At 51.6% G+C, this 27534-nt stretch overlaps 1 protein-coding gene across 4 annotated transcripts in view; it reads right to left on the reverse strand.

Annotated features, from left to right (window-relative positions):
- HERC2 (HECT and RLD domain containing E3 ubiquitin protein ligase 2) overlaps positions 1-27534 on the reverse strand; it is a 198849-nt gene that overhangs the window by 83779 nt on the left and 87536 nt on the right. For all 4 annotated transcript variants that reach the window (XM_045824954.1, XM_045824955.1, XM_045824952.1 and 1 more), the window contains exons 21-38: positions 26299-26483; positions 25016-25171; positions 21972-22157; positions 18630-18800; positions 15906-16009; positions 14496-14646; positions 12598-12812; positions 12198-12330; positions 11973-12100; positions 11691-11886; positions 9127-9260; positions 8400-8573; positions 8184-8320; positions 7331-7482; positions 6464-6655; positions 3332-3519; positions 2060-2252; positions 492-674 (exon numbers count right to left, since the gene is read on the reverse strand). In XM_045824954.1, coding sequence (XP_045680910.1) covers positions 492-674; positions 2060-2252; positions 3332-3519; positions 6464-6655; positions 7331-7482; positions 8184-8320; positions 8400-8573; positions 9127-9260; positions 11691-11886; positions 11973-12100; positions 12198-12330; positions 12598-12812; positions 14496-14646; positions 15906-16009; positions 18630-18800; positions 21972-22157; positions 25016-25171; positions 26299-26483 — 2978 coding nt within the window. The remainder of the gene's footprint in view (positions 1-491; positions 675-2059; positions 2253-3331; positions 3520-6463; positions 6656-7330; positions 7483-8183; positions 8321-8399; positions 8574-9126; positions 9261-11690; positions 11887-11972; positions 12101-12197; positions 12331-12597; positions 12813-14495; positions 14647-15905; positions 16010-18629; positions 18801-21971; positions 22158-25015; positions 25172-26298; positions 26484-27534) is intronic.

The raw sequence follows: 27534 nt of genomic DNA on the forward strand, positions 1-27534 counted from the left end.
CCATTAAGTTACGACGAGGTCACATGGAGGAGAGGACCCTAATTCAAGGGACCTGGTGTCCTTATGCAAAGGGCAGTGTGGAGACAGATGCTCCCCCTGGGGAGAACGCCCCTCGAAGATGAGAGGGAAATGTACATGGGAGGGATGTCCAAGGGGGTGGGCAAACCACTGCAGCGGGTGGAGGGGGCCTGGGACGAAGGCCCTGAAGGCCCCGGAGGGAACCGGCCCTGCTGGCTGACACTGGACCTTGAACTTGAGGCCCCCAGGACGGGAGACAGTAGACCCTTGCACTGTGTCAGCCACTTGTTTGCGGTGCTTTAGCATGGCAGCCCGAGCAGATTGAATCAGCTACTGAGTCTGTGGTGACTGTAACGGTGCCTTAGCATGCTCACACGCACACACACATACACACACACACACACACACACACACACACAAACACAACCGCCACCCAGCCCGGACTCGGTGCACCCACAGACCCCGCCGCGTACAGGTCTTGTCTGCCGTCCCGCTCTCCACCAGCGTCCGCAGCAGCCCACACAGAGTCTTGGTGGCCTCACTCTGCATGACGTCGGCGTGGACGCCCGCGGAGAGACACAGAGTCTGCAGCAAGTTCACGGTGCTGGTCAGCAGCATGGCCGTGGGGTGCATGTTCCCGTCAGTCTGCTCAGCTTCTGGAGAAAAAGAAAAACCCAGAACCCGTACTTCCAAGTCGAACTGGCAGGCATCCCTGAGTGTACTTTAAGGGACTTAACATCAGATTCTTCTTTTTTTACTCTGGAAAGGGAAGGAGCTCTTTATAACAAAGGTGCAATTCCAGGTGTGCTAAATGCCCACCTTCACTCTCTCTGTGCTCACCATCCACAAAGAAAACAAGTTTCTTAAATTTAAAAAAAAAACAATCGCAGCACACAGCTCAGGAGCACCGAGACAACTCCAAGGACCCGCTCCCTGAGGGACAGGACTTAACAAAGCTCAAAGCTCGGCTGCTGACAAGCTGGCCACCCCCGGACGAAGACGAAGTCTGCAAGGACAGGGTATCACAGGCTCGCCTGTCCAGGCCCCTGACTTTCAGACAAGGGGGCACGTGGCAGCCAGGCCCCCTTTCTGTCCCTTAGCCAGGCCCAAGCAGGCTCCCACTTCCCCGAGTGAAGCCCCGGGCGGAGAGCTGGGAGGAGGACGAGGAGCCCAGGCCTGGACACCGTGCAGGCAGATGCAGGGACAGCAAACCCGTGCTGACCCGCCAGGCGGGCCCACACGGCTTCACAGGTGCCATGCTGAGAGCCCACAGAGCTGGCGTCGCCTGTTTACTTCCGAGAGCCTCCTGCCCACAAGTGCACTCGCAGAGACCGGCCCTCCCTACCGGCGCGCCGCCCCTGCTCTGCCGCGCTCAGCCTCTCAGCTCCCCACCCCTCACCAGGGAAGTCGCGTCAGCAGCCTGAACATGCTGCACGTAAGGCCAGCACCTGAGCCCTACAAGTCAGGGCCAGCCGCCTGGACCGTCCTACCAAGACCAGCCATGGGACGCTTCACTCATGCATCCCAGGGTCTTTTGGGCCCGTCTAGAAAAATGCCATGAAGTGCTCCTCTGAAAACCGTGGACTTCCTTAGACAAAACTTAACTCTCTGGGTCACTCCAAATTCTCACCTCTGCATGTCTCAAGGCCATTCGTACTAAACAAGCAGCATTCTGAGTAAAGGACCTTGGAGAACAGGTGAGAGGAAGAGGCAGACCCAGACCAGGTTCTGACTGGGCTCCAAGCAGGGCCAGGACCAGTCTCCACGCCAGGCCCCGCCCCCCACTGCACTCTCTCTGAGGGAGCAGGAGAGGCCTGTCCAGTACAGTTGCCAGTGCCCAGAGCCAGCTGTGCTCCTGCGACACAGCCACATGGGGTTTACGTGACCTGCAGCCTGGAGACAAGCCTGAAGCCACAGAGCACCGTCTGCAGTGGGGTCCTGACTGCATGCCCTCACCCAGATGAACAGGCTGGCCACCTGGCACGCAGACACGGCATGCCGGGCTGGGCCGCCCTGGACCCAGCAGCCCCCGGGCACCCACCTGAATCGTCCTCTGTGTCCGAGTCCTCGGCCGAGGCCTGCGCGGAGGCCGGCAGCTCCGCCAGCTTGAGGTCGTACTTGCCCTCCTTCCCCATCCTGTAGGAGTTGGTGCTGCCCGTGTCCCACTGGACCCTGATCCAGCCGTCCTCCCCCAGCTCACCGATCACACGGCCCAGGCCAGGGGGAGGTCCGTCCTGCAGACGCCAAAACAAAGATCAGCTACATGGGTGCGCCCACCTTTCCCGTCCCGCAGACAGGGCCTAGGAGAGCGGCCAAGTCACTGTGCACGGCCCTCGGTCTGCAACACGCGCCGTGCACTGAACAGACCTGCACCGCACACCTGCCCCCCGCTCCGTTCCCAGATGGGTGCAGGGCAGACGTGTCGTCTCAGAGCGCTCCCTCCCCGGGCCCCTGCAGGGACGAGGCTGCCCGGCCATGCTGGCACCCTCTCCTCAGGCCCCTCAGTCCTTCACAGGGCTTTGCAGCCTGGAAACCCAGAGTGAGCACCTGTGTCTCCTCGCGCTGTTCGGTTCACCCTGCCCCGTCTCTCATTCCTGAGTGAGAGCTGTCTCTAGCAGGGGCTACCTGGATGCTCCAGGATACACGGCTTTCTAGTGCGACTCAGCCAGGCTGCGCTGCCAGCAGGGGCTGAGAAAGCCTGGCTGTGACACGGATGCTCCCACAGAGTAGGAAGGAGAGCACTGCCCTTGGCTGGGACAGAGGTTATGACGCAGCCACCAGCCCCCCGACCTCTACCTGGGAGACCTCGCCGACATCGGGCGCCATGTGCTACAGTGATAAACAGAACAGTGACCACCGCCGAGACTGCTGGGCCGGGGCGCTTGCCCCGGGCATGCAGAGGTGGCAGGAAGGGGGTCCTGCCAAGAGCGCTCAGGACACGCCAACCGAGACAATGGACCCGCTCGCCTGCTCTCCCCCGCCCTGGTTCTGGCTGCACCTCAACCTGAGCCCCCACCTGGAAGCTCCCTGAAAACAGCCTCCACTCCCCACAGGCCTGATCTACGTGGGGTACCCCAACGCAGTACGCTGCGTTGAGCTGGGAAGAGGAGTGAGCTGGGAGGAGCTGGGAGGAGTCTCTCGTTTCAACTCTATATACCTGTCATCAGGAAGCAACAGCTGTGTCACCTGGTAACCACACACATCCCTAGTTCAGGGGTGTGTCTGCTCCAAGCTCCACCCACCGAGAGAGAGCAGGTCAGGCCGGCGGCAGCTGACGGCCGTGCGCTGCTGCGTCGGAGTCAGCCCCGAGTACCTGATCGCCCCACTTCCAGTCCACGCCCCGCATGACGCGGGTGCCGATCTTCATCATGGCGGCCAGCTCCGGCCCTGAGACCGGGAGCTGCGCCGGAGCCGTCTCCTTCCTCGTCTCTTCCAGGACGGTCGCCGAGGCGCCTCGGGCAGACGCACTCGCATCTTCCTCCACGTTGTCGCAGCTCGGGCCTGTCAGCACATCGAAAACAGCAGCCGTGAGGACCCGTGATCTCCTCCTCGCCACACGGTTGTGAAATTAACAAACACTGAAGAAAATGATAATGTCAAAGAACCTACAAAGTACGGTCTATTTTTCATCAATATATCAGGAGATATAAAAGATACAAAGGCAAAGTAATTAAGACAGGAAAATGCTCAGCATGTTTTTATTAGAAGAGACAAAAGATAGCCACCTAAATGTCTAACCATGAGAAATTAAACTTTAATTACGGTGCTGTGCAGAGGAGAGCGCACAGAGCCAGCCCGAGACCGCCATCCTCGGGAAGTCCTGCGTGCTCAGTGGGCCCTTGGCCGGCCTCTGGAAACCTGGACCTCAGGAGGGTGACCCCACCCCACTCCCTGAGTGACAGGAAGCCTTGCTGCGCTGAACTGTTGGCACCAAGGACGTGGCCTCAGCTGAGACCTGCTCCCCCTCTGGGGTCCAGAGCCAGGGTCCCTCCAAGCAGGGTTGCCCAGGTGACCAGCCCCATGGACGCCCTTGGCACTAGGTCCCGAGGAGTGTCCCGGGCAGTCGGCACCTCCCACGTGCTGTCCCAGCTCACACGTCCCGTGGGGTCCCACTGGGACAGGCTGGCATCTGGTGCCCCCCAGACCCCGCCCGGTGCTCTTTCCCTCAGCTGAGTGTGCCCCGTGTCCCCTCGCTGAAGGAATCGCGGTTCTGAGTGTGACTGTGTGCGGGGTCCTGGGAGCCCTCCCAGTCTGTCATCGAACCTGAGGGTGGTCTCGAGGACCCTGATACAAGGATGGCAGTGGTGGAACTCTCTGGAAAGAACAACCCTCACTGTTAAGAGGAAGAAGAAAGGGGGGCGGGCATGAGGATAGGCTGGTCCCTGAGGGTATGGAATCATCCTCAGTACACAACGGGCGCTGAGTGTCAGTGGGAACCGACGCTTATCAGGGCTGAGGACCCAGAGGTCGCTTGCTGGATGCCCGGGCCACTGGTGGCCTTGCTGGCTGAAGTGAGGCGGACACGTGGGCCTGAGACTCCTTTATCTTTATTCTGTCCTCCAGCAGGGGAACAAGGTGCCCAAACATCCCACCTGAAGGCGGCTTGGGTAGGCCAAAAATGTAAAGTTTCTGTTCCTCTCTCCTCAGAGAGGGAAGAGACAGGGCACTCAGTTCCCAGGGCTGGAGAAAACTGACACCAGCTGGGGGAATGGTCTTTTCTTATTCCCACCAGGGTCCCATCTTGGCTGCTGTCACGTTAACCCTGGAGATGCCAGATGCACTGTGGAAGCTGGGAATACATTGCATTTGTAGTTAGAAAAAAGGGGATCTTTTCTTAAGTGGCTTACTATTTTGTGGCTATTATGCCTGGATGTGTACACATAAAATGACTTCAAAATATATGATAGAGAAACCACTTGGTCATGGGAAGCAGCAGATACAGGCATGAATTCCCGGGACACAGCCCCCCGGCCTTTGGCAGCCAGCTGGGAGGATGGACTTTAAACTCTAGAGCACTGGGAAAAAGGGAGATAACATAAGAAGAGGGGCAATTTCACCCTGGCTGGTGTGGCGCAGTGGATTGAGTACCAGCCTGAGAACCAAAGGGTGGCTGGTTTGATTCCTGGTCAGGGCACAAGCCTGCGTTGTGGGCCAGGTCCCCAGTAGGGGGTGCATGAGAGGCAACCACACATGGATGTTTCTCTCCCTCTGTTCCTTCCTCCCTCCCCATCTCTCTAAAAAATAAATAAAACATTTTTAAAAATTAATAAAGTGAACCCTTGCCTCACACCATGTTTTTAGAAATTACCAAAAAATGGACCAAAGACTTAAATATAACAACTAAAAATATTAAGCTTAAAAAAGAAAAGGGAGTGGATAATCCTCATGACTACGAATTTGGCAATGGTTTCTTAGACACGATGTCAAAAGTAGGAACAACCAACAAAAGAGAGAAATTTTTGGATTTTATCAAAATTTGAAACTTCGGTACACCAAGTAAAACACACCACACCAAGTGGAGGAAAATCTTTCCAAATCATGTAACTGATAACAGTGTAGTATCCATTATATTTAAAGGACTCCTACAAGTCAACAATACAGAGACAGACCACTAAATCTAAAAATGGGAAAGGGCTCTGAACAGACATTTATTTCTCCAACAAAGGTAGAAATGGCCTTCAGCCATGGGTAAAGAGGCTCAGCGTCATTTCTCACTAGTGACATGTAAATCCAACCACAATGAGGAACTAGTTCACGCCCACTGTGGCAGCCTCAATCCTGAAACCTGAGAATAACAAGTGTTGGCAAGGATGTGGAGGAACAGAGCCCTGTCAGTGGCTGGTGGGGACATGAACGGGTGCGGTGCCGCAGGAGTCTGGGGGCCCTCAGCAGATAGACACAGGGTTTCCACGTGCCCCTGAGGCCTCCCTCCAGGGTATCCAACAAAAGACCCGAGACAAATGTTCCCGGCATCACTGCTCACAGTGGCCAAACACAGACACCAGCCAAAGGCCCATCGATGGACAAATGGATAAATTAAATTATTTGATGAAATTCTTTTCAGCCTGTAGTACTGATGCCTGCTACATGAAATAAGCCACAAACGAAAAGCTGAAGCTGTATGATTTCATTCATGTGAAACACCCAAACCAGGCAAAGCAGGTCTGTGGCTGCCAACAGCCAAAGGAGTGGGAAACCAGGAGTCGCTGCTAAATGCGAGTGGGCCTTCCTGTGGGGGGATGAAACGTGCCAGAACCAGGCAGTGGGGAAGCTCGTACAACTCTGTGGGTGCGCTTACTGCCCCTGAATTTTATGAACGCAAAGCGGTTAACATGGTCAGTTTTATGTAACGTGTATCTCGCCACAATAAAGTAAATAACAGAGAGAGAGCCGGGCAAAATCGTGACGCCGTCACCGAGGAGGTGGCGTGGCGCGGTGCACCCACCGATGAGCCGCAGCGCGGTCTGCGCCAGCGCGAGCGTGCCGGAGTTGAGCAGCAGGTTGAGGTTGTGCGCGCCGTGCTGCAGCGTCAGCATGCTGAGCATCACCAGGAGGAAGCGGGCCTGCGGGGTGGTGCCCAGGCTCGGTCCCGCGGGGTTCTCGTTGGTGATGGTCTGCAGCGGGACGGGCTGGATCCCTGAAAAGCATTGGCGCCACGTCAATTTCTTGTGTGTGGATACGGGAACGTGCTTGGGATGCAGAAGGCACGAGCGATTTCTTAAAACCGCATGTTTCTCAGAGGGTCCCATGGAGCGTGGGCACCACGGAGCCCCGCGTCGCTCCACCATTATCCCACCACCGTCACGGCACACGTGGCCGTGGGCCCAGTCGTCTGCCTACAAACTCACCCCCGCCCCCTCCACCCCCCTGGGCGGCTGACGCCTGGCACCGCACATCTGACAGGGTCCACTTCTCTTCCGCAGAAGCAGTCCCAGCATTTCTCTGTAGATGCTCGACTTACCGGCCAAGCAAGCACTAATACTGGATACAGGTTTTAAGGTGTACAGTGGTCACCAATACACGTAAAAGGTTGAGACATCAGAGTTTTATATTAGGGTGCCACAAGATGGCGTCGTCTGCCAGATTTTGAAGGTTTGGTTTAGAATCTGAGAAAGCTTGAAGCAGCTTTGAGGACCATTCTCATGGACAAAGTTATTCAACTCTTCCCAAGAGCTGAAATGGGCATCTGCGAGTTTCCACAACACGTAATGAAGGGCCAAACTGTAAAATGACACTACTGTGACCACTGACATAACTTCAACGGCAGCTTTAATACAGCCGTTGTTAACCATGAGATTTTCTTACCACTCACCGAGCTCTTTAAATTTGGCGTTGGCATCCATTAAAATGTTCCGAATGTTCTGCACAGCCCAAGCGTACAACTTGCCAAACGTCACCTCCAGCAGCATCCGGTTAAACGGCGGGATCAAATCAACATCCTTTAAACAGTCCGTGAGGGGCTCCCTTTCAAACAAAGACAGAGAATGCCACGTAGGCTAGTTCAGCCTCAGCAGAACAGTGCACTGTTGCCACCGCTTTCCTTAATCAAGAAATCTAACAGACAGAAGAAACTAACTAACAACAGAAACCGACTCACAGATACAGAGGACAGAATGACAGCTGTCAGAAGGGAGGGGGTTGGGGGCTGGCTGAAAAATCGAAAGGGACTGAGCAGAGAGCAAACCTCACGGACGCGGAGAACAGTGTGGTGATGACCGGGGGGACGGGGGGAGGGGGGAGGCAGGAAAAGGTAAAGTGGGGGGAGTATGAGTGGAAGGGGACCTGACTTGGGGTGCTGAGCACACAGATGGTAAATGATAGAATTGGACACCTGAAACCTATGTAGTTTAGTTTTATTTATTGATTCTTAGAGATAGGGGAACAGAGGGAGAAAGAGAGGGAGAGGAAGACATCAACGTGTGAGAGAAGCACGGACTGGCTGCCTCTGGCACCCCCCATCCCGACCGGGGACCTGGCCCACAACCCCGCAGGGGCCCTGACCCGGAACCAAACCAGTGACCTCTCACTTTTCGGGACAACGCCCAACCAGCCAGTCTGGGCGAAACCTACGTGATTTTATGTACCGATGGCGCCCTGATAAATTCAACAAATACACACGAACCCAAAAACAATAGCGTGACATTCAAAGCGTTAAGAAGCTTTACCCGATGTCGATCCCCTCCGGGATAAGCCGCTGCCACCCACAGAACATGGCGTACTGCACGGACGGCAGCAGGAAGGTCTTGGCCGCCAGCTTGAGGATGGTGTCGATGCCTTCCAGGCGGACCTCCGCTCTCTCCAGCTGGAACACCGACACGCGCAGGTCAGGGCCACGCGCGCTGCGTGAGGCCACGAAGCGTGCTCGCAGCGGGAGCCTTTACCTGTTTCAGGAGGCACTTCCTCATTTTCTCCACGTCCACCGGCTCCTCTTTCAGGGCAAACTCGGCGATCGTGCCGAGCAGCGCGGACTGCGGGTAGAGCCCCTGGACGCTCTGCTTCAGCCACTTGTACCTGTGCACGCCCGTCACCGTGCTCAGCAGCGGCTGCCACTTATCCTGAGAAAGGAACACCGTGTCACCCCGGGTCTGCCCTGCCGAGATCACGCGCTCCCAAACAGTGACTCAAAAACCACAATGGAAATGCCCGTGGGTTTAAGTTGGAAAATGTTTTTAAATGTAGAAACTAACTTAGAGTAAAAATAAGCAGGTCATCAATATGCCCATAAATGAAGTTTAAAGCTCCCTGCTTGTGGGCACGGGAAGGGCTGACTCAGCATACAGAGGTTAAGGATTGAACAGTCTCAGGGACCCGGGCAGTTCCTGAAGCAAAGCGGACAGCCATGAGCGAATGAATGAACCGATGATTAGTGAGCGATGCAGCAGCACACTGCCAACAGTGGGAGGGACCGTCCCCCTTGCAGGGGAGGGGCTGGCCGGGCCCCAGCGGGCAGCCTCCCTGAGTGGGGCACGGTTACCCGACCCAGAATAGGCCTGTGCGGACCCTGGGACCCTGGGGAGCTCTGGAGGACAGGGTGAGGGGCCCGGCGGGTCCCTTTGCTGTGGGCTGCGTTTCCACACACCCAGCCTCAGAATCAGGGAAACTCCTCACCTTGGGGGATTTAATGGCAATGGGCCTTTTGTCCACGTTTATGGGACTGTGAGGAAGAATGCAAGCTTCTTCTAAATCACTCTCCTCGTTTCCGATTTTTTCTTCATCGTCGGTAGACTCTGGCTTCTTAGGAACTATGTTTAGAAACATTATTTGTTATAAAAACCATTTATTTAAACATAATTTCAAATTACAAAATACTTATATTTGCATAAAAGTAAAGGACACAAATACTTCAGTATCTACAAAAGTGTCACAATTACTCTCACACGGCGTCCAAAAACAGTCCTCTGCCACCCTGCCCCCCACGTGAGGGACAGGACAGAGGAAGCGGGGACCACCACGGAGAAGCCCCAGAGCAGGCCCAGGGGTCTGCCAGCTTGTTCTTAAAGGGCCAGGCACTGGCATTTTAGTCTCTGTGGGTCATTGGTCTATCACACAGATTCAGCTCTGCTGTGGTACCATTAAACGCAGCTAACTTTACTTATATGAATACTGTCACCTAAACTTTATGCAGTTTTCATGTGTCAAACATATGATTCTTCAGATTTATTTGTAAAAGCAACTTTAAACTGCAAACTCCAATCCCACTCACGGGCAGTGCATGGCAAGCAGCAGGCATCCCCCCCCCCCATGAGCCCACCCTGGACCAGCGCCGAGGGGGCTGGAGCCTCCTGCTGTGCTCATCTCCGGCAGTAGGGAAACTGCTCCTGAACGTGCCAGGTCACGGGTGCCATCGCTTCTGTATTTTGGCCCCTTCCAAGGCTTTAGTCTCACTCCTCTCAGCACAGAACATAAATAACCAGCAACACAGTCACACCCCTGGGCAGGGAGACACTAACCCAGCAGGCCGGGTTTGCTCCAACCCTGCAGATGCCCAAGAGAGGCCGGTCCCTTCAGCACCAGCCACCGACTAGCTCCCGTGGACTGGGCCCTAAGCCCCGAGCACGTTGTGGCAGAGGAGAGCGTTTCTGTATGCCTGTGGCCTGGACCACGTCCACCAGTCTGACCGCCGAGTCTGTGCCAGCAGCGTGACTGAGAGGGCCGCCTGCCTCTGCCGGTGGGGTGGGGGCTGGGGTGCGAGTAACTGAGACAGCCCCCAGGCCCTGCACGTCGAAGGGGACAACCCCCACCACCACCCTTCACGCTACACGTCACTGCCAAGAGAACTGGGCCCAGGCCATGTGACTCTGCTGGGAGAGGACCCTGGACGCCCGCAGGCCCTGGGTGCTGTGGGACTCCCCCCTCCCTGCGCCTCTCCTTCTACTCACTTTGATCTGCACCCTTTCTCTGTAATCCACAGCACCCTGGAGCGCCACCGCTCTCCTGAGTCCTACGGAGCCCTACCGGTGAAGCCCTGTTTGTGTTACTTGGGTTTTTTTTAGAAAAGAAAAAGGTACCCTGGCGGGTACAGCTCAGTAGACTGAGCACGGGTCTGCAAACCAAATGGTCGCCGGTTCGATTCCCAGTCAGGGCACATGCTTGCGTTGCAGGCCGGGTCCCCAGTAGGGGGTGTGTGAGAGGCCCAGTAGGGGGCATGTGAGAGGAAACCACACACTGATGTTTCTCTCCCACTTTCTCCCTCCCTTCCCCTTTCTCAAAAAAAAAAAAAAAAGAAAGAAAAGAAAGAGCTCTAAACATCAAACAATTAAATACATGAACCTACAATCAGACACCTTGAAAAGGTAACAACATTTGCTCGGAATGGGTGCAGGGGACAACCAGCTGGGGAGGGAGCACTGTCCCCCAAAGCCAAGATGCTGGCTCCCTGCTTGAAGGGACCTCGGGAGCGTCCCAGCCGTGACCCCCGGACCCAGGGCATCTCTAGGGTTCAGGCACGTTGCTGTGGTTTAGGTTTGCTCGAGAACAATCCAAGCAGGATGGTTTCTACAACAAGTGAGTCTTCCACAACATCATTGTTCACAATTCCATCACACACTCGGTCATTAACACTGTTCAGTGAGCCCGTCTGTGAGTAAGTCAGTGTGAGTCCAAAGGACCAAATCAGAAGTTTCTGTGGATTTGTTTATAATTACGAGTGACTGAAGTCTACCGTATTTTCACTCAAATGTTGGTTATTTAATGCAAAAAGTCTTTTCTATATCCCTACACAGTTGCTTCCTGAAAATCCTAGTAATTCTTTTAATTCCTTTTACAACAGTTCTCCATGTATCAGAAAACTCAGTATTTCCCAAGAAAAACATTTCTTTACAGGAATGACAAGCTAAACTGAAAGCTCAAACCTCCTCACACATCTCAATGGCAAGATGAGTGGTAAAAAGCATTGCATTTTCCCCATCAGTATAATCAAGTTCATAGTACTTACTCTTTCAACCTCAATGTCCTAGTGACCAAATCATAACACACTGGACCCCAAAGTTGCACCCGTACCTGGTGCCTGGGGGGAGTCGGCAGGGCTTGCCTATGTGACCGTCACCGCACACAGCACCCGCTCCGGCTGTGGTGGGACCCACGGGTGGCGCACAGCAGCCAGCGACCCGCGGCAATCCAATCCCAGGACCCACCACGCCCCGGAGGGCACTTGCCGCCCATCCCGGCCTCACCTCTCTTTTTCCTTCGCTCTCGAATGATCTTCTGCGCGATCCTCCGCCAGCGGGGCAGGGAGCTCAGCAGTTTGAACTTGGACATGATGGAGAGATCGTTACAGACTGCGGGTCTCAGTTCATTGAAGAGGAACCTCAGACGCTCGATGACCGGCGCGCAGACCTCCTTGTACGAACGGCCCTGCTCCTGGTGCGTCTGCCAAGTCAGACAGGACAGGACAAGACCGTCACGCGACCGACCTTGTGCACGGAGTGGGAGGGAGAGACGCGGGCCCTACCCACCTTAATGAGGGAGCACTTGGCTTGGTAGACGACCCTGCACACGTCCACCACGGACTTGGGCAGCGCTCTGTGCTTCACCTGCTCGATGCCAAGCGTGCCGGCGTGCACTAGAGACAGGGCCACGTGCCCTGGAAAAGACGGTGGAGAGGGGTCAGGGAGGAATGTCTCAGACGTCACGGACGGAGGTCAGAGATCTCAGGACTGTCAGAGCACCGAGCTCCGTACCTAGATCTTCGTGTTTCAGGAGGCAGCAGAGCAGCAGGCGGCCCACCTCCTCCACGGGGTGCTCAGGCGGGAACGTGATGGGCGTGGTCAGGTGGCACTGCCGGCAGCACCTCTCTATCTGGCACAGGAAGTCCTGCGGCGGAGACAGCAGACAGTGGGAGGTGACGCCCCAGCCGCCCTGGCACCTCCTCGAGAGACCTAAACTACCACCCGTCGTGACCTCCTACACACCCGCAAGCAACCACGCTTCCCCGGCCTCGCTGACCCAGGGATGCAGCCGACCTCTCACCTTCCACCCCGCCCCCCCGGAGCGCACAAACCCAATCGCCCAGCTGATGGAAGAGAGAGCGAGCGAGCGTGCGCGCACGTCAGAGTCCCGAGGGACACGGGCCTCGTGCACCTTCACATTGTGATCCTGGATGTTGTTGTCGGCCAGCGCTTGCAGGAAGGCCTGGGACTGGTCGCCCAGCGCCCGCGTGTGGGTGCAGAGGCGGGACTTGCTGGCGGGGGTGCCGCCGGGGGAGCTGCAGTGGTCCTCGTCTTTCTCCTCGTTGTAGCTGTAGTGGATCTGGCTGGTCTGCAGGCCCCCCGAGAAGATGGACGACTGCAGCCACCCTGGAGGACACGCGCGCAAACATTCACAAAGGAACCTTGAGCTCGGTCTCCCAAAATAACTAACGGGAAGAGAGAGCAAGGCCCAAGTGCCCCACTCAGCAGGTTAAATTCAGCGTCATCTGGTCTGTATGCGAGAGTCGCATCTGGCCCAGTTCCATGGACGGTCATGTGACTCTGCACGGGTATCGTGCTCCACAGCATGTGGCTTCGTTGCACTTTGCGGATACCGAGTCTGCACCAGCATCGGAGCAAAGCCGTCCACCTTCTGCCTCCTTCTACTTGGACACGACCCAGCCCTGCCCTCCAGGCTGACGGAGAAGAAGGCTCTCTTCCCACAGACTGACCACTCTTTGAGGGGGACGGGTGAGCTGGCCCCCAAGAGGCTTGGCACACAGCAGGGCGCCCCGAGTGCTCACAGCCCTGCTCCAGACAGCAGGTGGGGTGGGCCTCGCAGCCATCACACCCGGACACCCTCTCGCTCCACTCAACAGTACGGCTCACGGGCCTGCATTTCTGCCCCCAAGGCCGAGATGCCAGTTTGCTCAGTCTCCAATGTCATACCTGGTTTGCCACTATGGACCTTTCTGCCCCCAGAGCCACGTACGAATGTCTCTACTGGTCCACTACCCTGTGTATCTTCACCTGCTTATCATGTCTGGCTTGTTGGCACACAGAAAGCACCTGAAGGCAGGGGTGTGTCTAACTCCACACCTATGACACCCTGAGTGTCTAGCACGGTGACACACACCAGTACAGATGACCCTTGAACAACATGGGTCTCAACTGCATGCATCCACTTACACAGCGGTTTTTCCCACTGACCCGCAAACGGGTGCTTAGGAACCCGCATGCACAGAGGGCTGACTTAAGTTTATATACAGGCTTCTAATTGCGTGAGTGGTCAACACCCCGAAGCCCCGCACTGTTCAAGGGTCAGCTGTAATTACTCGGTAATGCTTATGGGATGGTCGGTGGACACACGGATGGAGAAATGCACAAACACCCAATGAAAACTTAAACCCATCTTATAAGTAATTTCGTTACTGGTCCTGGTTAGTGTAGCTCAGTGGATTGAACACAGGCCTGTGAACCAAAGGGTCACTGGTTCGACTCCCAGTCAAGGCACATGCCTGTGTTGCAGGCCAAGTTACCCAGTAGGGGGCGCACAAGAGGCCACTACACATTGATGTCTATCTCCTTCTTTCTCCCTCCCTTCCCTTCTCTCTAAAAATAAATAAATACTTTTTTTTAAAAGAAAGAAATTTAATTACTGTGGGTGATCACAAAGGCTGGCATCCCAAGCTGTACTTGATTTGAGTGTGGTGAAAAGACAGTGCTCAAGCAGAACACGACTCCCAACAGGAGCAGCCGATGCACAGCACGTGGATTCTGGGGCACGCAGGCCACCGACCATGGGTGGGGCCGATCCGTCAGAGGGTGTGCGCAGGAGCACACACACAGGACCCCCGCTACACTTGTCGGCTCCCTCTGCTGCCACAGACAGCGACAGCACGTGAACATCAACAGGTAATTATTCTGATTACCTGTTGAGTCCCATTACCCTTCTTTTCCTCATCAGCATCTTTGCCAATTGATTCTTCCTCTCCTACTCCAATGGCCCATCAGGCGCAGCTGCAATAACCCGCTAATCTGTCCACGGAAAATAAAACTTTTCTTACTTACTGGCGCACTCGACCTCCACGGGCGACAGCGGCGTGCTTACGGCCAGGTAGGAGGCGTGTAACCCGAGGAGCAGGCCCAGGTTCCGCTCCGTGTCTATCAGTGGTGACGACAGGCTCCCCAGGTCTGGGATGGTGACGACCTCTTGGTCGGGCTGGGGAAGAGAGGTTTCATTACTGGCCTGAGGACACACGGCCAATGCAAAACATAAAACCCAAAACCCAGAGGAGCAGCAGCTTCTATCCCTCAACCAGACGTGTGACCGTGAGGAAGAAGGCGGATGCTCTGCGCCCATCCCCACGTCTGGTCACGGTGAGCTCACACCCCCCGCCGAAGTACCAGGAGCAGAAAACTGTACACGTCCTGCAAGCGGACGGTGGCTGCTCAGGTCTGCGGGGGTGGAGGGGAGCCAAAGCAAGTAAGCAACTTCGCTAGAACAGGCCTTAGGCAGGGGTGTCGGACTCATTTTCACTGGGGACCACATCAGCCTTGCGGTTGCCTTCAAAGAGCCAAATGCAGTTTTAGGATTCTATAAATGTAACTACTCCTTCACTAGGGGCAAGCAGCTCGGTGGTGCTGCCAGGCAGAAGCCAGGTGCTGGGCCAGATAAGACAAGGTGGAGGGCCAGATTCGGCCCACGAGCTTTGTGTTTGCCACCCGTGTCTTAGGGGATCGAGTAGAAGTCTCAGCAGTGACTGTGTCCAACGCTTCTGAAAATACACTGAAGTGTTGTTACATGAAGACCCTGAAGAGAGACCCACACAGGACGAGCACGGCCATGCCCACACGTGGAGGAAACAGATTCATTCAAACAGAAAAGATGGGGTTCACGTGAAAATCACCTTAAACTTGGCCTGTCATACCAGACAAATCACAAATAAAATGCTTCAAGCCCTACCTTTGTGGCAGTTAGTAAACTTTATTGCCTCCAGATCCACACCTGGAAGGCCGATCCCAGTACGTAAACTCCATTGCTCAGGAATATGTACAAAGGCCCTATTTCTGTTCTAACGAATTACACTACTAGATAGTTCTTCCCCCAAAATATGGTACACCATTAACTTCAAGATGGTAAATTATTCCAAACTTCTACATAAGCTTACAATGAAATTGTAAATACCCAACGTTAACTTCTTTATTATGTGTGGGAGTGGCTACATTTCTTACAAGTTAACAATTTTAAAAGTCATGTTTTAAGAGTAGTATATACATCATAAATCTGAACATGCATGAATGTAAATTTACCTATAAAAAGGCCTCGAGTATCTGCATGTTTACCACGTAGTGACATCCCCACCCCCACCCCCACCTCGCAAAAGGCCCAGCCCCCACAGTCCCCGGGGAGAGCCACCCAGCGTCAACACTCAGGGAGGGGCCCCTCAGCCAGGCAGCACTCGCCTCCCGCAGCCTCACCTCCAGGTACTGGCCCACACAGAAGGCGTGCATGGACTCCCGCGTGTCTTCAAACTGGAGGGCAGCTTCCAGAGCTACCACGGGGTCCTCCCCGGCAAACTGAGCTGAAACAAACGACAAGTTGACGTGACTCCACACAATCTGCCCACACCCCCTCCCCCCCGCACAAACACACAAACAGAGAAACGGTCATGGGAAGTAGACGTGGAAGGTGAATGGCCTCTCACCCTCTCCCAGGGCAGCCTGGGCCAATTGAGAACCTGGAACACGCTCCAAGGAGTGTTGGGAAGAAAATATATAAGGAGAAATGCTTCAAATGCACCTGAATTCCCTGCCAGGAGAGGCACCAAAAGCACAGAGAGTGTAAAATGTGAAGGCTCAGGAGAAGCACCAAACTGATCACTGAAAACCCAAAAGCTTTTATGCCATGTTCATGGACAGGAAGAATGAACATCATTACAATATCCTTACTACCCAAAACAATCTACAAATTCAATGCAATTCCTATCAAAAAACCAATGGTGTATTTTGCAGAACTAGAACAAATATTCCAAAAAATTTTATGGAACCACAAAAGACCCCCAATAGCTTCAACGATTTTGAGAAAGAATAACAAAGTGGAAGGTGTCACACCACCTGATACCAAACTATGCTACATGGTCACGGTGATAAAAACAGTGTGGAATGGGCATAAAAACAGACACATGCCCTAGCTGGTGTAGCTCAGTGGACTGAGTGCGGGCTGCAAACCAAAGCATTGCAGGTTCAATTCCCAGTCAGGGCACATGCCTGGGTTGCAGGCCACGACCCCCAGCAACCGCACATTGATGTTTCTCTCTCTCTCTCTCTTTCTCTCTGCCTCTCTTTCTCTCTCCCTTCCCTCTCTAGAAAATAAATAAATAAAATCTTTAAAAAAAAAAAAAGACATGCAGATCAATGGAACAGAGTAGAGAGCCCGGAAATAAACCTGTGCCTTTATGGTCGGTTAACGCATGACAAACGAGGCAAGAACATACAATGGCGTAAAGACACCTTCTTCAATAAATGGTGTTGGGAAAACTGGACAGATACATGCAAAAAAAAAAAAAAAAAGAAATGAGACCACCTCCTTACACCGTACAGAAGAATACACTCAAAACGGATTAAAGCTTTCAATGTAAGGCTTAAACCATAAAATTCCTAGAATAAAGCATAGGCAGAAAAATCTCTGACATTTCTCATAGTGATATTTTTTCTGATACATCTTCTCAGGCAAAGGAAATAAGAGAAAAAATAAACGAATGGACCTACATCAAACTAAAATGTTTTTGCACAGCAAAGAAAACCAGCAGCAAAGTGAAAAAGACAACCCACTGAGTGAGAGAACACATTTGGAAATGATACATCTGGTAAGGGATTAGTATCCAAAGTTTATGAAGAACTTCTACAACTCAAGTCAAAAAAAAAACCCAAAAAACCCAATCCAATGAAAAACTGAGCAAAGGACTTGAATCGACACTTCTCCACAGAAGACGTACAAACGGCCAATAGACGTGTGAAAAGATGCTCAACATCACTGATCATCAGGGAAATGCAAATTAAAACCACAATGAGATACCCTCTCACACCAGTTAGAATGGCCACCATCAATAAATCCACAAACAGCAAGTGCTGGCGGGACTGTGGAGAAAGGAGACCCTCATGCACTGTGGGTGGGAATGCAGGCTGGTGCAGCAAGTGTGGGAACCAGTATGGAGTTTCCTCAAAATATTAAAAATGGAACTGTCTTTGTGACTGAGCCAATCTTTATACTTTTGGGAATATATCCCAAAAAACCCTAATCACTACTCAAAAGTATACATGCACCCCTATCTTTACTGCAGTGTTATTTACAATAACCAAGATTTAGAAGTAACCAAACTGTCCATCAGTAGATGAGTGAATAAAAAAGCTGTGATATATTTACATCATGGAATACTAATTTGTCTGTTAAAAAAAAAAAAAGGAGGAAATCTTAACTTTTGCGACAGCATGGGTGAACCCAGAGAGCATTATGTTGAGTGAAATAAACCAGATAAAGACCGTACAATTTCACTTATATGGGGAATCTAATGAACAAAACAGACAGACTCATAGATACAGAGAAACAGACGGACAGCTGTCAGAGGGGAGGGGGGCTGGGGGCTGGTTGAAAAGGGGAAGGGATTAAACAAAAAATAAAAAACCTCGCCCTGGCTAGCATAGCTCAGTGGATTGAGCGCGGGCTGCGAACCAAAGTATCGCAGGTTCGATTCCCAGCCAGGGCACATTCCTGGGTTGCAGGCCACAGCCCCCAGCAACAGCACATTGATGTTTCTCTCTCTCTCTCTTTATCCATCCCTTCCTTCTCTAAAAAAATTAATTAATTATTTAAAAAATAAAAAAATAAAAAACCTCACAGAGACATCAGTAGGGTGATGACCAGAGGAAAGGGGGGTGGGGCGCAGTTCCCAGGGGATAAACGGGGGACACGTACAGAGCGAAGGAAGGAGACCAGACTGTGGGTGGTTAACACACAACACAATGTACCAATGATGTAGTACAGAATTGCACACTTCAAACATATATAATTTTATAATCCAATGTAACCCCAATAAAGTCCATTGAAAAACATACATGTATGTATGAAAGAAAGGAAAGCCCCACGAGCTGCTCACAATGACGCAGGCGGCAGCAGCCAGCCCCAGAGTCAAGGTGAGCCCTTACCGAGAATGCTGCTGCTGGTCAGGGACTGCGCCTGGAAGTCCTTGATGTCGTACACCTTCCCGTCGATGACGGTCCAGAAGCCCCCATCTTTGTTGTGGTTCTCCAGGTCAGCTTTGCGAATGAGGGTCACCTCCTCGTTATTTCTGCAGTTCTGCCCGGTAAAAAAGGACTCTGCGTATAGAGACACCATCATCAATAAACCAGTCGATCCATAAGCAGAACAACTGGAACACACTCTGTGGAAGAAACACAAAGGCAAACACCCAAACCCACAACCACAAGGGGAGAGTGACACACCACCCAGCGTGCAAATGCTCAGCAAGGACACGGAGTGATTTTTTAAAAAGCAGAAATGCCGCCAAGGCAGCAGCTCGACTAGCAAACATGACCCCAGACCAGGCACACAGTAAATCTCAACAACTTCAAAGAAATGAAGTTACAGAGCATGTGTGGTTAAATTAGAATAGGCAACAAAAAGCAAATAAAAATCCTCTACATACGTGAAAACTGTGAAATGTATTTATACGTCACCCAAAATTCCCAGGAAAAAAGTGACTATGGAAATTAGAAACTGCATGGAAATGAATATGGATGATACTACAGATCAACAACCCTGACATCCAGCTGAATGTATGCTTGAGGGCATTTATACCTGTAAACATACATATTAGGAAAACAGAAAAGCTAAAAAGTAAAAAAGTTAATAAACACCAATCAGTAAAATTCTATGAGTGCATAATAATACTCCAAAAAAGTCACTGGTCACCTTTGGAAGCTCTAGGACACCCACTGAGTGTCATGAAAAATGGTTCAAGGGGCGGGGAAAATTAGAAGCCAGAAGCACATACCAACCAACTGCAACGTGGAGAACTTTTAATTTTTTCGTATTTTTAAAATGATTTTATTTATTTATTTTTAGAAAGAGGGGAAGGAAAGGAAAAAGAGAGGGAGAGAAACATCAATGTGTGGTTGCCTCTCACGCGCCCCCTACTGGGGACCTGGCCTGCAACAGCATGTGCCCTGACTGGGAATCGAACCGGTGACCCTTTGGTTCACAAGCCGGCACTCAATCCGCTGAGCCATACCAGCCAGAGCAGTTTTTTAAAAACATAATAATACCATCCTAATGAGATGAAGTGGTAATTCATTATAGTTTAGATTTGGTTTCCCTAATGATAAGCAGCGATGCCAAAGTTTTTTTAAAAAGGCAACACAAGACCAGCAATATACAATCAATCAATATAACCAAGGTAGTTTTAGTCCAGAAATGGGTGGTTGATTTAACACTTAAAATGTTAATAGAAAAAAGTGAAAACTGTATAAATCATGAGGAGATGCAAAGAAGGTATTAATGAAACTGATATTTAATACTTAAAGGTATCTGCAAAGAAAGGCCTACAAAAAACACTTCATGCGTGACAGGCAAAAAGCTTTTCCCCGGCTGCCTTAACAAGACCGGGGCACGGTCACTGCCCTGCCACAGCAGCACGTGCTGGGGGCCAGCCAGCACAGGCAGCCAGGGGCAGGCACTATGGGACAGGATGGACACCGACTCCGGCAGTCACTAGATTTAGACCCGGGTGCTCCAGAAGAATGGCCCAGGACAACTTGCCCACCCAAAGGTGCTGTGCTGGCACAATGACCCTCTGGACAAAATGCCCACAGCAAAGAGGACACGTGACCTCTTGGCACGTAGGCGGGCCAGTGAGACTTCTCACATGCTGGGGACACAGATCGGCACCATCTCCATGGAAACTCGGTATATTCCACACTAAAGCACACCCTCCAAACCGCCAAGAGAGACAATTAAATGCCGCCAAGAAACTGGCAAAAAAAAAAAAAATGCGTACAGGAGAAAGTTCTTAAAGGGCGCATGCCCCTCTGAGAACACGGTCATCAGCTGGGGGAGGGGCCCCTGCAGGGACATGGAGGAAGTGCCGGGGAGGGTCCAGCCCCCCCCAGGGCCCAGCCTGGTTGGATGTCCGTCTTCTCTTTGAGGAACCACACAGCACTTTCTGCATTTTCATGTACATGTTCTACTGCACGCCAAAAACAGGTTTTTGTTTTCTTTAATCTTTTCTAAAGATTTTGTGTTTAAAAAAAAAAAAGAAAGAAAAAAAAAGATTTTGTGTTTAGAGAAAGGGGAAGGGAAGGAAAAAGACAGGGAGAGAAACTCAAATGTGCGCTTGCCTCTCACGTGCCCCCTACTGGGGACCTGGCCCGCAACCCAGGCATGTGCCCTGACTGGGAATTGAACCAGCGACCCTTTGGTTCTCAGGCCTGCATTCAATCCACTGAGTTATGCCAGCCAGAGCCAAAAAAACAGGTTTTAAAATGAGTAAGTTGGAAGTCCTGATCAAATTCAATGCCCTCAATCATATTTTGTATAAAGACAAAACAATAAATACCTATTTAGTTCACAAAAGTAGATGAATGGTGCTAAAAATATAAAACGGTGCTACATTATAAAACGTAAAAAGTATGCCCAACAGTCTAAGGCCGCCTTCCTTGTGATAACTGCTATTTCTGCACAGTGGGAGAGAAACAGCCCACCTGGCTTGAGCTTCCCTATAAAAGGGCTATTTTTTTAATTTTGAGAGATGATTTACTAATTGAAAAGTGCTATAAAATTATAAGGTAAACCTTGTTTTGGTCACTTTTTCCCATTTAAAAAAATTGTGCAATTGATCAAAATATTTACTTGTGTCATAGTAATTTCAGATCTGATGGCCTAAATTTCCCCTCTTCACTTTGGGGTTTTATGATGCACAGATGTGGCCTCCTGGTAATAAAATGAAAAAAGCTGAACCACAACTTCAATTAATTCCACGAGTCCAGGAAGTCGAAACCATGGAGAGTGTGGTCACTGAGACTCAAACATCCAAGCTCAAGACGTGGAGAAGACAAGTCTCATCCCACTGGTGGGTCCCCAGGCAGCTCGGGGGGCAGGGAGCGCCCGGCCGACCACGGGCCTACACACGCACTGCCGTCAGATGACACTAATGGTGCAAGTCACCCCCAACGCGTGGCTGCACCCAAAGGAGCACGTACTGTGCCACCTCCACAGCACCTTCTGGAGACACCCCGGGAAGGGTTGCCCAGGGCTTTCTAGAACAATCCACTTTCGGATGTCACAACTACTTCTAACAGAAAAGTGTTCCTTAAATACAACCTAAATGTCTCCTGGCTGAAATCATCTCCACTTTCCTCTTATGCTACCATCGGTAAAAATGGCAGGCAAGAGGTCTTCCCAGTCACCGAGTCTTCCCGATGGAGAGGCTGCACCAGGTCAGACTAGGGCGGGGCCTGCTCGGAAAAGCCCCGGGAGAGAGGATGCCGTACCCATGATGCCCGGCCACGCTAGCTCTTCCTGGTCGTCTCTCTCCTTCCCCGGCGCCAGGTGGTTGAAGCGGTCCAGGTGCTCCAACAGGCCGCCCAGCAGGGGGACAGCGCCGGCCTCCTGCATGAGACCAGCGTTTTTACTGAGCAGGAGGACGATGGAAACGACGAGTTCTGGGAGGAGGACACCTATGGATGAAAGGGAAAAGTATGAAAAAGCCTTGAGATTTAAATAAAAGCGTTTATCATAGAGAAAACCAGTTAATCTGCCTGCTGTATGTTTAAATTCTGATAAATCACAAAATACGGAATGTTTGTCCTTAGCATATTTCTATGGGATTATTTTATCTTTCATTTTGAAAGAGACAGATACAGGTGTCAAAAAGAACCATTTGAGTTACAAGAACATGTTGTAAAATCACTGTTTCAACACAAAAGTATTAACTAAAATCTTTTTTTGTTTTTTTAATATATTTTATTAATTATGCTATTACAGTTGTCCCATTCCCCCCTTCACTCCCCTCCACCCTGCACACCCCCTCCCACCCACATTCCTCCCCTTTAGTTCATGTCCATGTGTCATAAGTTCTTTGGCTTCTACATTTCCCATACTATTCTTACCCTCCTCCTGTCTATTTTCTACCTACCATCTATGCTACTTATTCTCTGTACCTTTCCCCCCCTCTCCTCCTCCCACTCCCCTGTTGCTAACCCTCCATGTGATCTCCATTTCTGTGGTTCTGTTCCTGATCTAGTTGTTTGCTTAGCTTCTTTTTGTTTTTGTTTTAGGTGTGGTTGTTAATAATTGTGAGTTTGCTATCATTTTATTGTACTTGTTTTTTATCTTCTTTTTCTTAGATAAGTCCCTTTAACATTTCAATAAGAGCTTGGTGATGATGAACTTCTTTAACTTGACCTTATCTGAGAAGCACTTTATCTGCCCTTCCATTCTAAATGAAAGCTTTGCTGGATAGAGCAATCTTGGATGGAGGTCTTTGACTTTCATGACTTGGAATACTTCTTTCCAGCCCCTTCTTGCCTGCAAGGTCTCGTTTGAGAAATCAGCTGACAGTTTGATGTAAACTCCTTTGTAGGTAACTGTCTCCTTATCTCCTGCTGCTTCTAGGACTCTCTCCTTCATTTTTACCTTGGCTAATGTTATTATGATGTGTCTTGGTGTGTTCCTCCTTGGGTCCAACTTCTTTGGGACTCTCTGAGTTTCCTGAACTTCCTGGAAGTCTATTTCTTTAGCCAGATTGGGGAAGTTCTCCTTTATTATTTGTTCAAATAACTTTTCCACTTGTTGCTCTTCCCCTTCTGGTATCCCTATAATTCGGATGTTGGAATGTTTAAAGATGTCCTGCAGGTTCCTAAGCCTCTCCTCATTTTTTTGAATTCTTGTTTCTTCATTTTTTTCTGTTTGGATGTTTCTTTCTTCTTTCTGGTCCACACTGTTGATTTCAGTCCCAGTTTCCTTTCCATCACTATTGGTTCCCTGTACATTTTCCTTTATTTCACTTAGTGTATGTAGCCTTCATTTGTTCATCTAATTTGCGACCAAATTCAACCAATTCTGTAAGCATCCTGATCACCAGTGCTTTGAACTGTGCATCTAATAGGTTGGCTATCTCTTGGTCACTTCGTTTTATTTGCCGTAGAGCTTTGATCTGTTCTTCCATTTGGGTTGGTTTTTTTTTTTGGCTCATTGCACCTGTTGCGTATGAGGGGTGGAACCTTAGGTGTTCACCAGGGGTTGCATCCCAGTCGCAGAGTTGTGACGCTGTATGTGGGGGCGGGGTCCGAGGGGGAACAATGGTGCTTGCTCCGCTCTCTGTCAGATTTCGGTCCCTTCCGCCACTTCCCCCAAGCAAACGGGGCCTTTCTGGTGCTGATTCCTGGGTGGGTGGGTTTGTGTACGTTCTAGGACCCTGTGGGTCTCCCCAACGAACTCTCCCGTGAGGCTGGGAGTCTCTCCCGGCACCTCAACCCCCACAGGTGTCCCCAGTCGGTGCCTTGAGGCTCTATTTCCTGGCACTGGGACCCTGGGTTGCGCAGTCTCGCTTTCCAGCTTTGCTGGGTTTATCTGCTCTCAAATGTGGGACCACCCAGTCAGCTGCCTTGCGTGCAGCGCCCCGCTCCACAATCACCACTTTGCTGGGTGCTGCCACCCCACACCTGGGGTCTGCCAACCACCGCTTTTTTTGCTGCCACCCCTTTCCGCCTGGCCAACCGACTCTGCCCCTCCTACCGGTCTGGATGAACGTGTCTATTTTAATTCCTTGGTTATTGGACTTCCATAGAGTTCAATTTTCTATCAGTTTTGGTTGTTACTTTGGTTCTAAATTGTTGTTGTCCTTATTTTGGTTGTGCGAGGAGGCACAGTGTGTCTACCTACACCTCCATCTTGGCCGTTCAGCAAAAGAAGTGTCTACGACTAATTTAGTACCAGAAAAAAAAGCACTCAATAATCACCATTGACAATCACAGAATTAAGTTGAAAGATGTTAAGCAATATCGGAATATACAAAGGTCCTGAAAGGAGGAACTAATTTTTTTAAAGATTATTTATTTGTTTTTAGAGAGAGGAGAAGGGAGGGAGAAAGAGAGGGAAACATCAGTGTGTGGTTGCCTCTTGTGTGCTCCCTACTGGAGACCTGGCCCACATGTGCCATGACTGGGAATCAAACCAGTGACCCTTTAGTTCACAGTCTGGCACTCAGTCCACTGACCCACACCAGCAAGGGCTGGGGCAACTAGTTTTTATGCTTCTGAAATCAAATTAAACAATTACCATGGAACTCGTTACTGGAGTGTCAATAATGGGGTATGACTCTAAGTCACTGATCATATTTACAGCGATCCGACTCCGGTACCAGGCTGCTTAACAAGAGAATTGGCAGTGATGTACCCACAGAAACAAAGGACAAAGGGCAGTGGGACCAGCAAATGCCGTAAGCAAAGGCAAGCAGGTTACCAGGCAATGGCAAATTGTAACTCATCTCTCTGCAAAGAAACACGTGTGCGCGGGCAGTAGACAGGAACCGTACCTGTGAAGTCCCCTTCCACGATGCTGGCCACCTCGGCAAAGTGGCGCCAGCTGGCGGACGCGATGCTGGCGGCCACTGGCAGAATGTCCCCAATGTGGGTGCACAGCAGGGCCGTGTACTTCTTCAGCAGGGATCCCACGCCCATGAGCTCGGGACCTGGGAGGAGGGGTGAGAAAACATCACGTTCGCTATTCGAAGTCGCTTTGTAAATAGAGTGGCTCGCTCTGCTCCTTCGCTCTCATCTATGGATCTCCACCTACCACGACTTCGGCTCTTTTTACAACGCATGATTTGAAACACAGTGGGTGGGATTATGACGATTTTCAGATGCTGTCCTACCCACTACCTGGAAACCCTGGCTACATACTCACGTCATAACTTAAGAGTTTTAAAACCTTATATTCCATACACAACTCCTTCTACGTCCAACTGCTTCTAACACTTGTAAATTATTCCCAATGAACTAAAGCGGCCTTTGAGCTCATAAAGCTTCAGCTTTTCTCCGTCCACGGCTCCTGCTAGCTTTTCGGTCCCTGTGACTCCATGTCTTTGCGACGGTCACCTCTTTCGGGCCTGAAGCCTCCCTTATTTCAATCTGAAATTCTCCAGCATCTACAAGAGCCTTGTTCTTTGCAGGAGGTCACTCAGCTAGTTGAGAATAAGCTACCTCTGACTAGACTACCAAGAGCAGCAAAGCTCTCTATCCCCGACATAAAGCTAGGGTAGGGAGAGCCACCAGGGGCCCCTCTCTTTGTGTCCCTCGCAGAACGGGGCACTCAACATACCGTCCTATTTCAGTCCTCGCTGGCGCCCTCGGGGGTCACCCCAATTCTGGAGGGGAGCAATCGATCAGCAGCCCCCAGGAGACTGAGTCCCCGGGCCACGAGCCAATAACCAGAGCTACAGCTGAGACCCAGGTGGCCCCGGAGGTGACTCACCCCTCCCACTCCCTCTACCCAGCTGGCTTCCCAGGGTGACACGCGTGCGTGGTGGCACCATTCTGTTCCCACACTGCGTCAGTCCCCACCAGTTCATCATGGACACGTGCAGTAAGTCTGGCAAATCGCCCGTCAGACTAACCTGGGTGTAAAGGATGCTACTCCTAATGTCTGAGGATTATAACGTTAAGATGAGATAAATGACATTGGTGAGTCTAAGACAGAAAGAAGTATTCACCAGACAGAGTGGACTTCAGCAGCACAAGAAACACACATCCGCACGAGCAGAACAGGCGTGTCAGAAAGCCTGGGGCACGCAAGACACTAACATTCTAGGCAACTTACTGGGGACGTCTGCGGTCTGACCGATACTTTCTCCCGGGTACAGTTTGCTGATAAGCAGGCGCTGAAACCGCAGCAGCAAGTCCAAGGACGCTGACCTGTCCCGGCTGTGCTGCTCGAAGTCCATGCACGATGAAATGCGGCGGGCCACATCTTTCAGTCTGGCGACCGTCTGGGACGCAATGTTTCTGTGCGGGGGGGGGAGAGAAGTGCGAAACGAAGTGAGTTATGGATGTTCCAGCCAGTAAAGGTGTCTCTGAAAACCACGACACACTCAAGTCAGAAACACAGGCTGTGACCTGCAGCCGGTCCATTCCCCCAAAGTGTCAGGTGGGCCTGCAATAGCTCAGCCTCTGCCCAAAGTGAGCAGGGAGCAGAGAGGACACTGGAGACAGAGCGACGCCCTCTGCTCTGCCAACGGGCTCCTGTGGGCTGCATGGAAGGGTGTGGCGTGTAAAGCCCTTGGGAAGGAACAACTGTGTCGTCTGTTTTTGACCAAAGCTGCATTCCTGAAGACAAGAATCACTTGCATTTCTGTGTCTGCGTCTTACATTTGACTTCAGGCTTTTGAGGAGCACCCAAGGGTGCCACATAGGGATCCTCTGGGCTCAGAGAATACAGAGGAAAGAGGACGAAAGTGGGTAAATGAACCAGCTCAGGGTCACAGGTGCTTCGAGAACATGACAACAAGGAAAGAAGCAGAGGCTCAAACTTCCACATGAGCCAAGGACCATCAGCTTCAGATGGGGGCAGAAAGAAGAAGAAACACTCATCCTGGAAGCCCCCCCACCCCCCGCCATGAGAGAGAGCCGTCAGCATTCTGGCTCCCTGAGCAGAATTCAAACAACAGGGCAGGGACAGAGTGCCAGGCCGTGGGGACTATGCCTGCAATGCTGAGCAACCGGTGTCCTGAGAGGAGAGTGGCCTACTGTTTGTGTTGGGGGAAGTAACTCTGATGTCACTGTGAAGGCGAATTAGAGGGGACGGGATCGTCAAATGAGAACTGCCGCCCAGGGCCGGTCCAGTGCCAGGTGGACAAGCCAGACGCCCGGTGTGAGAACAGAAGGGTGGAGTGGGTGTGCCTCAGAGGCTATCATCAGAGAAGCCCCACCACCCAGCCCCCACCCCAAACAGGGGGGCAAGGGCCAGAGGCCCGACGGGGCGGGCGAGTCGGCACGTGTGGGATCCCCAACAGGACAGCGGGTTTGCGGACGGCCTATCCATCGCACCTGGCACTAA

This window comes from Phyllostomus hastatus, unplaced genomic scaffold (assembly GCF_019186645.2).
Source record: "Phyllostomus hastatus isolate PE091 unplaced genomic scaffold, TTU_PhHast_1.1 phas_scaffold_555, whole genome shotgun sequence".
Classification (NCBI taxonomy): domain Eukaryota; kingdom Metazoa; phylum Chordata; class Mammalia; order Chiroptera; family Phyllostomidae; genus Phyllostomus; species Phyllostomus hastatus.